The sequence below is a fragment of the Cajanus cajan genome, chromosome 5 (genome assembly GCF_000230855.2).
Source record: "Cajanus cajan strain Asha chromosome 5, NIPB_CcT2T_4, whole genome shotgun sequence".
Lineage (NCBI taxonomy): Eukaryota > Viridiplantae > Streptophyta > Magnoliopsida > Fabales > Fabaceae > Cajanus > Cajanus cajan.
Genome location: NC_138521.1, coordinates 65,391,815 through 65,404,654, shown reverse-complemented (window position 1 = coordinate 65,404,654; position 12,840 = coordinate 65,391,815). Strand labels below are relative to the sequence as shown.

At 27.5% G+C, this 12,840-nt stretch overlaps 1 protein-coding gene across 1 annotated transcript; it reads left to right on the top strand.

Annotated features, from left to right (window-relative positions):
- Positions 1–7,535: 7,535 nt before the first annotated feature.
- On the top strand, positions 7,536–9,595 carry MYB36 (myb domain protein 36). Its single transcript, XM_020369848.3, has 3 exons — positions 7,536–8,117; positions 8,269–8,398; positions 8,573–9,595. The coding sequence occupies exons 1-3, from the start codon at positions 7,982–7,984 to the stop codon at positions 9,384–9,386; spliced, it is 1,080 nt and encodes a 359-aa protein (XP_020225437.1). The 5' UTR covers positions 7,536–7,981; the 3' UTR covers positions 9,387–9,595.
- Positions 9,596–12,840: the final 3,245 nt, after the last annotated feature.

The window sequence follows — 12,840 nt, the reverse complement described above, 5'->3', positions numbered from 1 at the left end:
TAATTCATAATATGTTGGCCTCTCCTATGAGTATCCGAATCCGAGTATCATTTTTCAGATTGTGTACTAATCTTGTGCCTTGGAAAATGGTAATTGTAAGAAAAATATCAATGCTTACAATAATAAAGCAAACGTTCTAACTTGTTAAATATTTCTGTTAGAATATTTAGTTTTCTAACATTTTATTGTGAGGTTTTAATTTTCTTTTTAATTATTTATAAATTGTTTATTATTATAGAATATTAAAATGTTATTTAATTTTAATTTTCATTACATGAAATAAAAATTGTAATGAAAGGAGTAAATAGCACAGCAAAATAAAGTAGTCATATTTAAAAAAATTCAAAGAATTTATAATTTTTATTCTTTTAAATTTAATGTATATTATAGACAATTTTAAATTTTTATTTAATTTAATTCTTAAATTTTTATCAATTCTTTTTTTATTCCATCTTTTTAGTTTTCTAGACTGTTTCTTCAAGTCAATGTCAATTTTTATATTTAGTAAACAGACCGGTAAAATAAAGTAGTGATATTTTTTTAAAGAAAAATTGTAATTTTTATTCTTTAAATTTAATCTAGATTTTAGAAAAAAATTTAACTTTTTATTTAATTTTTTCTTAATTTTTTTTATAAATGTTTTCCTTTTTATTCTATTTAATTTATTTTTATAAATTATTTCTGCATGTAAATGTATTTTGTTTTTGTTATTAATAAATAGAAAAGTAAAATAAAGTTGTGGTTTCAAAAAAAAGTATTTACAACTTTTATTTATTAAATTTAATCTAGATTTTCGGGAAAAAAAAACTTTAGATTTTAATTTAATTCTTAATTTTTTTATTCCATTTAAATTAGTTTTCTAAATTATTTTTTCATTTTATTTTTATTATTATTTCTGTTTCGTCTCTTAAAGGAAGTTTTTTGAATGACAGTATTTTGATTAGTTTTTTTTTTCTTCTTCCGCTATAAGTCTTCATCAGAAACTTTTAATCTGTCATAAAAACTTCAATGGCAACCTACCAGCAGTCCTTATCTAATATGTTTGTTGATTTGTACATCTAAGTCTAACTATTGTAAAGTCATCATGTATTCACTAAATTTTAAATATTTATCTTTGTCACTGTTAACTATTTTTATCACGAGCTCATTCATGCAAAGTATTATTTTGAATTAGCAATAGAAGATCAAACAGAAATATTTATTGAAAATTATAATTTTGTCAATTTTAAGCGTAGAAGTAAATGAGCCTATTTTAGGTTCAGATACTCGATCGGGATAAATATTAGATGTTACCATGTTATTTAATAGAATCATCATATTATTTTTAGGTATTTAATAAGAATAAGAAGCTAGCTAGAACTCGTGGACATGTTTATTTTCGTAACTCCTCAGTGACGGAACAATATGAAAAAAGAAAAAGAAAAACGTCGTACGTTTAGACGATTTTATCAGACAAAAGAATCACTTATCAAAGCTTTGTGTTAGGTGAAAAAAATCACAAATTTAACATGCATGGTTGACTCCATTAATTTACTGTGCCTATATATCCTACATCAATCTAAAGTAAGTATCATTGGTTTCATATAATGGTTTCCCAATGATTATATAATCAAGTTTTAAGAAAGATGGTGTAGCATCACCAACTCTAAATGTGAAGAAAATCCACAAGGTCAATTTGTGTGACACAATACAACATCTACTCCCTTGGCCCTTTATTAGTACTGCTATTGCATACCTAAAACACGGGGTAGACTTTTGTGTACAAGTCAAACTATGCTGACTTCTTACACTTGTCCATATTCTACATGATGAATCACCACCAAAAGCATTCACGTTGCAATTCACGTTTTACAAAAAAGAAAACCACTCAAATGACTATCTTTATAGTTAGTTACAACATCTATATTTGAATATGAAACTGGATAAGAAAATATCTTATAGCAAGAGCCCTCAAAATCTTTCTCATAGTGAATAATTGATATTGCTGTTGACTCGTAGATCTAAAGTAGTTTTGACTACTTTAACTTATCGAATATTACCTATCAGTAAATTTAGTAATTAATTTTTATTTTGTGCATGCAGCATTCCTCGATTACAATTTGCATTCTAAAACTTGAACTTAATTGTAATACTCTGCACTCCTGTAATTGAGGCTTTAATTTTATTTTAAGAGTCACTAATTCTGTGTATTACTCAAAATCTTAGACGTGGTCCTATCAAATATATGGGTTTGTTACCAGTATTATCGAAACAAGTAACTTAAAGAGTTCAGAATTTGACATTTGTTGGGGGTGACTCGAGAAAGGGATCAATTAGAGTAACGTAACCGGGTCTGTTTATAATGTGCATTGTAATATTTTACGAAAAGTTCATGAACCGAGAATAATAACAGTTTTGAATGTTATTTAATTATTTATTAGTACGACTCACGTACACGTATACGTAGACTCCTGCAATTAGTGATTAGTGTCATTTTAAAGAAGAATTGATACTTAACATAGATAAATATTTAGCGTCCAAGTCTACTAACAGCATCTTTGTCAACCCCAGTGACGACATATACAAGAGTGTGATCTTTTGCGAATCACTGGTTATTTTTATACTAAACGACTTTTTTCGATCTGATGCTTATCTTAAATCTACAAATTAAAAGAGTAAATTAATCAAAGTGAATCACAGGTGTCATGATAGCAAAGTTGTATTTCGATCTTTGGATCAGAATAAAAGTTAATCATGTACCAAAAGCAAAACCAAGTAATTAATTTGGAAAAATTAAAATCAATGTTTTTCTTTTGTGTGTGTGTGTGTGGGGTGGGGGGCGGGCGTAAAGCGCCTTAAAACCTGTTGAGGAATATAGCTTAGTTGGTATTAATTTCTTCTAATCATAAAAAATTATGGTTATGACTTGTGTGGTGAACTTTCAATCCCCAATACCCTACATTCCCTTATTTCTTCTCAGAGAATATCTTCCTAAAATGAGCTAGCTAGATAGAGATCTTATGAATTTAAGGAAAAAATGAAAGAGGGTAAAAAGATAAAAGTTGTAACATTTAGGACACTACAATAAAGATCATATTTTGCAGCATGTGAACTACGTGTTTGTTGACAAAATTCTATAACCTAGGTTAGAATTTTGTTTTTCAGGATCTGACTAATGAATGATTTTAAGTTTACTAGCTAAAAACTACGTTAGGTCTGAGGAATGCATTAGAAATCATGATTTTAAGTATATCGATAATATTTTTAATAAAAAAAAATCACTTTTTGATTATTTAACTAGTACCCTTAATATTTCCCCCTTTTTAACCCTGATTTTGCTTGTTCAAAAAAAAAAGAAAAAAAAAGAAAGAAACATGATTTTGTATACCCAAACCCTTTTTTTTTTGCTCAACTTGAAAATGTAATCTAACGTGTGGTTGAGTTGCAAATCAAACAAATATTGAATTGTGTAACACCAAAATATTCAGATTATTTTTCCACTGGCTAGAAAGTACTAAACATTAAAAAGAGTGAAATGGCATGCATAATATAAAATAATATATTTATTTTATAAAAATAAACTTACTAGTAGATCAAGTTTAATATTGAAAATATTATAGTGATTTAAAATTCTCAGTATTATTGTTGTAAGAAAAAGAATTCTCATTATTATTTTTTTTGTTTATAAATTCAATTTAACCAAATAATAACCAATCAATTAAAATTTTAGGAATACCTACCTATGGTTTAATTATATAAAATAATATTGCATAGATCCTTAATTACCATGTGTACACATTAAAAAATTCAGCAGTTAATCACTAATTACCATTGTTTTTTTACCCAAAAAAAAAGTAATCATAATTAACAATATATTTTTGGGTTCACCTTCCTTGATTAATCCTGTGATAAAAAACTGTAATCACCAGTTGTTACGTTAGATTGGTCTTCTCGATGATGAAATGCACTGTTCTTTTTCCCCCTATTTCGCTTCACCTTTGTATTGAAGATCAGAAAAAGAAATACAGCGTCAATGTAAAGATTCTTGGTTAAGGAGAAAGACAAGAAGAAACATGTTTTCTTCGTCCTAAAGAACCGAGACTATTTGATGATAAAGATATTAATGTTATAAATTTGGGAGCTAAGTGCTTTTTGAATTTGATGGTTTCCCCTTGTTATATTTCTAAGTGAGTGCGGTTCCGGACCTTTATTTTCCTTCTTATTGATTAAAAAAACCGCTAGGTGAAGTATTAAATTAGGAAACCAAGGTCAATGAGTGGTGCTTCTTCTAAAAAATATTGAATTGCAAGGACCTTTCTGTTTGGTTTTACTTCTTTTCTTATTTTGATACAGTTTCCTATTGTCTTTAACTTGTCCTGCCCAACTTGTCAAACAGGAACCAAAGAATAAAATAAAAATACCAATTAAAATGTAGTATTTTGTGTGTTGATATACAATAACCCAACTAATTCCTAGCCAAAAAAAAAAAGGATTAAAAAAGGAAATCAATTAATTTAACAAATGTTTGACTTTTTCATTTTCTACTTTTATAATCTCATAACTACATTATTGCACAATCAGTCCCGAGCTCCAAGGCTTGCAAAGGAGCCTTTCTTTTAATTATAATAAGCTATTCGGATTAGAATGTGTCTTGATCTTCTATAAATTTGAATAAATAAGAGTCTATTTTCACAAGTGATAGTTATTAGGCAAAGAAGACTAGTCCTGAGTTTTTTAAGGGTTTGTACGAATTAAAAATATGATATCATAAAATTATTTGTATTTTTTATTTTAAAATTATTAGGATATCAAAAATATTCTTAAGATCATTCATATTAGACGTATCTTATTCAAAATTATTTTTTAGTAATTCATCTTATGAATTACTTTTTAAGCTATTTCATATTTTTATATTGCAGATGTCTAATGAATTATACCAATTAAGTTATCAAATATAGATATGTTAATTTTTATCATTAAAATATTTGATTTTATTATGATAATTATCTTCATATTCACCATTTTTAATTAAAATATCAAACTCTTCATTATTTTTATACAGTTCTTCTTTCTAAAAAAATTTTAGCTTTAGAGTTTAGATTATCTAGATTTACATCATTTTGAAGAAAAATTATAAGATCTTTATAACAAAAAATTTATCAAGAACACCTTTTCAGAATCAACATCTATTTCAATTTGTTTGTTTCTTTTCCATTTTAGATAACTAGAAGATTGTTTTCTATGCAACATGTTCAAATTAAAACAATTAAAAAAATATAGACAAAAAACTAAATTAAAATATATGATTCAAATTATGGATCTTTGATGAGTAAATGACAACGAAATAAAACAATAGTATCTGATTATTTGTTTTTAAACCTTCTTTTTGAATTCTCAATTTGTTGTAACGGAAGAAGAAAAATTAACAATCACCAAAAAATTTGCAATGGCTAATAAATAAAGGTTTTTAATTTGATTTTAATATTTTAACAAAGCATAAAAGATCACAATTAAAAGAATAGAGAGAGAATCAATAGATTATATATATGTATATATAAAGGAAAAGAAAAAAATTTCAAGACAATCCTTATTTATTAGCAATAAGAGAAATTATTTTAACATCATTGATTTATTTTTCTAAAATTACAAATACATTTTTATGAGAAATAAAATAATTACGTATCGATTGATAAATTATTGTTGATTAATTTATTTTTTATAATAACATTTTTCTTATATAATTTAATTTATGTAAATTTTATTTTATATTTATATGAATTAAAAAAGAAATTTGGTGCCCATCTGAAAATGAAGTCCTGGTGGTCGCTCACCCTGACTGTGTTAAGGGCTGCCATTGTAGGTAAGGATATACATACTTTTGGCTTAAATGATTGAGAACAATCTTAATTCACATACGAAAAATTCTTTTCGATCCAATTTTTTTATTAATTAAAATTTATTGAAAACTACAATTTTACAGATCTTACTTTCTATTTAACGAATCAAACTTATAATTTTATATATTTTTATTAAATTTTAATCAAATAAAAGAATATATTAGAAATTAGAAATTAAACACTAAAAAATATTTTGATAAAAACTAGCTTACAAGTTAAACACTAAAAAATTAGAAATTTATAAACTAACAAATTAAATTAAAAATATTTAATAATATTAGTTTATCTCTAACTGGTAAATATAAAATGATATAAAAAGACATTTAGTTAGTTGAAGTGAAAAGATTTTGAAAAAATTAACGAAGGTAAGAGAAAAAACTAACAACTTATAAGTTAGCCTTAAATAATAAAAATAAGTTATAAATTACTAAAATTAAGCTCACATGTAAAATAAATTTATTTTGATTATAATAATTTACAAAGTTTTTCAATGTCTGCGAAACATATTCAAAAACTCATTCTCATAATTAAATAAAGATCCATCCGATCCATAATGGCAATATAGATCTCCTAACTACTTGATAATAAAAGACTTCAGTTTCTAAGTAAAAGTTAAAGAATAATTTTAGGACTCAATAATTCTTATATCGTGTCAATAATTCAAGCTAAATAACTGTGTTTTTTTGAGGTCGGTGGATAAGTGATATGATGCACTTGAAAGCCATATAACATGAATTGAACAATATCGTCATGACGGAAAAAATGCCAGTTTCCATTGGTGTGTGGTTTCAAGATAAGAATCAGTTCGTTGGTTATGGTTTTGTGGTGAAAGCAATGGATACATTTTCAAGGCATTGACTATAGTTTTTCTAACTTTCATCATCAACTCGTCAACAAATATGTATTGGTTTATGACAAACATATCAATTGCTTAACATTTTATAATGTTATGTCGAGACCTTAAGAAAGAAATATATCACTTGCTATTTATGTAGAGCTTAGATATTCAGAGAACCCTTTCCGCGTTATCGTGTCTTCCATTTCAAGTCCATACAAACCCATGATCGATGAACCAATTTGTCGCAATTAATATTCTTTCAATTTTAATTTAAAGGCAACCATGCATCATGAAACATCTGAAATTGATCAAAGCTGACTTATAAAGGAAAATATTCCAACACTGATGAGAAGAAAGAACAAAAAGTCCGAAACAGATGATCAGCTGATCACATGATAGCAATGCAACATTTTGTTTTTGACTAAATATTGCAACCGCGTCATTAATTGTTCACCCAAAAAAAAAAAATTTGCGACTTTAATTAAATTCCCTTTTTTGTTTTGCATTTTTTTTAATATGATATACGTGCAACATTTTCATTATTGATTGGGATACAGGCTAGCTACAAAACTAATAAATCAGAAAGTTCATCTTTTCTTCGTAAATCTATTTGCCTTTTTACAATCACGTTATTGACTGAATCAAAGCAAATTGTGTCTCCTTCATACATCTTCCACGAGAATTCCCCGGTTAATTAATTAATTACACAAGGGTAGTTTTAGTTTAATTAAGAATTAATTACCAATAGGAAGGTAGCAGTACATTTACCTTCAATACAATAATGATAGTTGGGATGGCTTGACAATGGAACATTTTCAAGGATAATGCCGACAAACTAAGAGGATGGAGGCTTCTATTGATCAAATACATGCAGCATCGGGTTCAAATATTAAACTAATGGATGTGAAAAAGTAGTGCAATTTTTTTATGAAAAAGAAGAAGAAATATATGTTACGTTTGTCCAGTTGCATGCATAATTAAACGCGGTGACCGAACTAATCCAAAAAGGAAGACAGAGAAAGACAGAGATGAATAAACCCTAGAAGAAAAATATGGAGTTGAAAATAGCTAGTGAGGGAATGGAGGGGGTGAGGTGTGTAAGACTTTTTGTCCTTTTAAGAATCACATCAGCCATACTTTCCACCTATAAATCACACCCTTCCTTCGCCGTAGTTTCCCAACAATCTGAGCAAAGCCATCTTGATATTTGCTTCAACAAGAAACTCAAAAGAGAAACCTAATTAGAGAGAGATAACAGCACAAAAAGATGGGTAGAGCTCCATGCTGTGACAAGGCCAATGTGAAGAAAGGACCATGGTCTCCTGAAGAGGATGCTACACTTAAAGCCTACATTGAAAATAATGGAACTGGTGGCAATTGGATTGCTCTTCCTCAGAAAATTGGTACGCTGTTTTTTCTTTTTTTGTTCCTCTTAGAATATTTATTGAGTCCAAGAGTAATCCTATGTTTGGCTTTGGAAAGGTGAACTTTGGTTATAATAATTAATCATCGATTAATGCAAAAACCTTATTGATGGATACAAATAATTCACAGGGCTCAAGAGATGTGGAAAAAGTTGCAGACTTAGGTGGTTAAATTACTTGAGACCTAATATCAAACATGGTGGATTTACTGAAGAAGAAGACAACATCATCTGCAGCCTTTACATTAGCATTGGTAGCAGGTATTCTCTCTCAAAACCCTCATCTCTATCTACGAGCTTGTGCTGTAGTTTTTCAACATGTAGTTGTTTGTCTGTTTTCTTTGTCACTAGAATCTCTGGCTAGCACCACATGTTTTGTCTTTGGTTATTCCTAGAAATTAACTTAACTAGTTCCAACATGATCTATATGTATAGGTGGTCCATAATTGCTGCTCAGTTACCTGGAAGGACAGATAACGACATCAAGAACTATTGGAACACTAGACTGAAGAAGAAATTGCTTGGGAGGCGCAAACAATCTAACTTCAACGCAAAAGACACAAATGGAATAGAGGAGAACTCTTATTCAAATGCCCTAAGCAGCTCAGCTCTTGAAAGACTCCAACTGCACATGCAACTTCAAAGCCTTCAAAACCCTTTCACTTTCTACAACAACCCTGCGCTGTGGCCCAAGTTGCATCCCTTCCAAGAAAAGATGATCCAGGGCCTTCAATCTTTGAATGATGGATCTAACCCTGTGATGCAAAATGCCTTGCCTTCCCCACATGATGAACAAGGACAAAAAGATGAGTTCTACAAGCCACAACAAGATGGTGCAAAGATCAATAACCCACAGGTTCATCTTTTGGAGAATATTCCTTTGAGTAACAGTGGAGTTCCCTTTGCTGCTTCTGGGAGTAATAATACAATGAACTCAAGCCTTGCACCAAGAGCTGAGGCTGTTGAGCAGACTAATAATGTGGGACTTCAGCAACTTGGTGCACTGCAAACTGAACTTGATGACATTCTCAACAACAGAACAATGAGTTATGGTGTGCCACAGGAAGATCATGACATGGCTGGATTTGATTGTTTCAAAGAGATGAATAGCTCAAAGGACAGCTTGATTTGGTGGTCCAATGATTCTGATACCAAGTCAGCATCCTCAAATTCCTGGGACTCATCTACTACTCCAGGTCTTCTAACACAAGGGATGTTTCAAGATTATGAACTGGGTTACAGTCTCTAGTGATCACATTTAACTTTCTGGTTATGCTAATTTGTTGTATTAGTCATAAGATGTGGAAAGAGGAGAATGAGTAGCAACAGGTCTTGTAAACAACATCATGAATATATAATAATGTAAATCAATGTCGTAGTAATTAATGTAGAAACCACTATAGTTTGTTTGAACAACCACAAGGCACTTAAGCTTTAAATAAAGTTTCCTTAACTTAATGCTAACTGAGATTCTAATGCTTTAAATTCACCATTACGATTGTGACTATATACAAATACTAAGTTCAAGAGAACCTCAAAGATATATATACATATAATACCGGGATTTGGGAAAACTCGACCATGTGCTAAAGAATGCCTTCGATCCTATATATATTCCTGTGATTCTGCGAGGTTTACTCATAAAAATATGTATATCAAGAATTTCAGCTTACTTCTTGCTGTGTTATATATACTGGTAATTTAATGTTATTATATCAAATGGTTAGGGTTGGTGGCAAGAATAAAAGCTAGCCTTTCTGAGCTGTATGGGTGTGGGTACGTAGTAGTAACAAAAAGAAGCAATCAATTCATGATAAGATTGAGAACCTAAAGGCGATTGAATGTTTTGCACAATTAGATGAACATTACCTAATGTGAATTCTCACAGAAATATCAAAGAGATATATTTGAACAGGGCTTTCATTGGCTTCAATAGCTCTTTCACAAGAATATATAATGTCAAGTTAGGATGTTAAATAAAGATTCCTACGTATTCCTAGTTACAATTTGGTATACCAAAACAATGAACATGGCTTTTCCAAGAGGTGTGCAATCATGTATGAAATAGCATAGTCAAACCATTCATTTTGACCACAGGCTACCTGTAGCGAACAACATTATTCTTGTTGGTCGTTTTGCAATTTGCATCCTACTCGGTTTTCTTTTTGTGACAATGGAAGCATTATTGAAACTTCAGTTGTATACATTTTAAAGTTTTTTTTTCTTTCTTTTTCATAATGACATTTTCTCTGACAACAAACAGAATGTGAATGTAAATTGCATGTTTACTGGGAACTATCTTCTATTGGACCAAGAATATGTCGTTCATGTTGAAATATTTTAATTGTACCTTTACATGCTTCTCTGAAGCGCATGGTAATTTTGTTATTTTGCTCCTCTCTTGGATTTGGGATAAATTAAATTAAATAGCAGCTTTTCTTGCTGGTGTGAAAGGAAGCAAATTACATTATCTAATAACATTAATAAAAAGAATACTCTATTTTGGTGTGACATTTTTTTACCTTTTTACTCCTTGATATAAAATTAATAAAAAAATATTATATTTTAGTGTCCACATTTTGTTTTGATCTTTTGAACCTATTTCTACCGTAATCGTTAGGGTCACCGCATCCGAGGTATTGTTCGTTTTAGCGCTCGTTGGGTCGTTACGATTTTGTCCTTGAAAAAGCGCCTCGGTGGGCTAAGGAGGAAAGATGTTTATAAACTACCCTTAGCCTCGACTTCTAAGCGATGTGAGACTTTTAGACATACCGAAACAGAACCCTTAACTAATTTGTTTAACTATCTTTTTATCCTTTAACTAATTTATTTAACTATTTCATTTTTTTTAACTTAGCTACACACTTTTTAAAATTCATCATTTTTTATTTTATTTTTTCATTTTCTTATGATAATGCATGAAGTATCTCATTTTCACTAGTATAAAATAAAAGTGTATATTTTACTTTTTGGGGGTAAATAAATATATCAACAAGCATTTTACCAAGTCATTTATAAAATAGTTTTATATTATATTTTTATTCATATTTTATTAATATAATATAAATATCATCTTTTTTTTTTTGGAAAAAGTAGATAATTCATATATAATTAAAATTACATTTATAGTTTTACGGACACACATCCAGTGCAAAGAAATGCGAACATACTTTTACATCATTATTTCACTCTATATATTAGACCATATAAAATGGAAAGAAAAAAAAAAGCATATGTCAAGATACGGGGATATATAGTAATTAGATAAATTAAAGTAATGGAATCATCCATTTATTTAAAATTTAATAAATTATTTTTTTTTAGATACACATAAGTATTTATCGATTTTGTAAAAAAATAGTATTTTTTCTAAACTTTTACTACATTAAAATTATATTTCTCGGTGTCATTTTCTTATATAAAAAAAACTCAACAAATTAAGATAGTATATAAATTATTTTGATAAAATAATTTTAATTACATCATTTTTTTAATAAAAAGATTATGCTTGTAGGTAGTTTATTTTTTTTGTTGAGAAAATGTATCAAAGCTTACTTTAAAAAAAAATCTATTTATTAATAGGGTTCTTTTTATGTATACTAAACAATATATAGGACAAAATAGTCAAAATTAAAAGGATAAAATTTAGGATGCAATTTCTTATATATTTTTAGAATTATTTTCTAATAAAAATTGAATTTTATGTTAGTAATATGATTTTTAATACAATTCTTTAACACGCAAGATAAAATTTTTATTTTAATTATAGAATTATACTTAGAAACGCTAACTATATTAAATTTTGCCCGAAGTAAAAAAAATAAAAATAAAAGTTATTTTTTTTTAAAAAAAAAGTAAAATGTGTTAATATAATGTCACGTTACGAATCACGTCATCAATATAGGAGAGAGGTTAAAAGTTACAGTACATAAAATAAAAGAAAAAAAAGAAAAGAAAAGTGACATTTGTGGTGCGACCTAATATTTAAGTTTTAAATATAACTAATATATATTTTAATTTTTGCATTCCACATTTCACATGTTAAATAATTATTATGTATAATTAAAATATATAATAAATTATATTTAAATAATATAATAAATTATATTATATTTAAAATTATACTTGAATAATAAGATATTTTTTAAGGATGTTATGTTATATTTAAAACTATATTTAAATAATAAATTATATTTATATTTTAAATTTGTAAAACATTATTTTAAGCATATCAATTATATTTTCGATTTCTAATAACTAATTTATAATATAAGATAAAATTATTTTAATTATTGATAATTTATTTTTAAAATATTAAAATTTAAATTAAAAATAAATATGATAAATATAAATTAAAATATATAATAAGCTGAAAAAAATCCTAAAACACCTCTTGTTGTGAAAAAATGCCTAAAAACACTATTGTTAATTAAAGAGAAACCTTTACTCATTAAAAGAAACCACAAAATTCTCCACCAAAGTAATTATTATAGTGATTATTGATAATTTATTTGAATGATATTAAAATTTAATTTTAAAAAATAAATATGATAAATATAAATTGAGCTCTCGTGCAAAATATTTTTTCTCATATTTATATAGAATTATTATTGATAATTTTTTTTAAATATATTAAAATTTAATTTAAAAATAAATATGATAAATATAAATTGAAATAGATTAAAAAAAGTTAAAAAAATCCT

Bases quoted from the DNA above. Each gene is read 5' to 3' on its own strand.
- MYB36 (XM_020369848.3), top strand. From the start codon at position 7,982: ATGGGTAGAGCTCCATGCTGTGACAAGGCCAATGTGAAGAAAGGACCA. The intron at 8,118-8,268 runs GTACGCTGTTTT...AATAATTCACAG, and splicing joins TGCTCTTCCTCAGAAAATTG to GGCTCAAGAGATGTGGAAAA. The intron at 8,399-8,572 runs GTATTCTCTCTC...CTATATGTATAG, and splicing joins TACATTAGCATTGGTAGCAG to GTGGTCCATAATTGCTGCTC.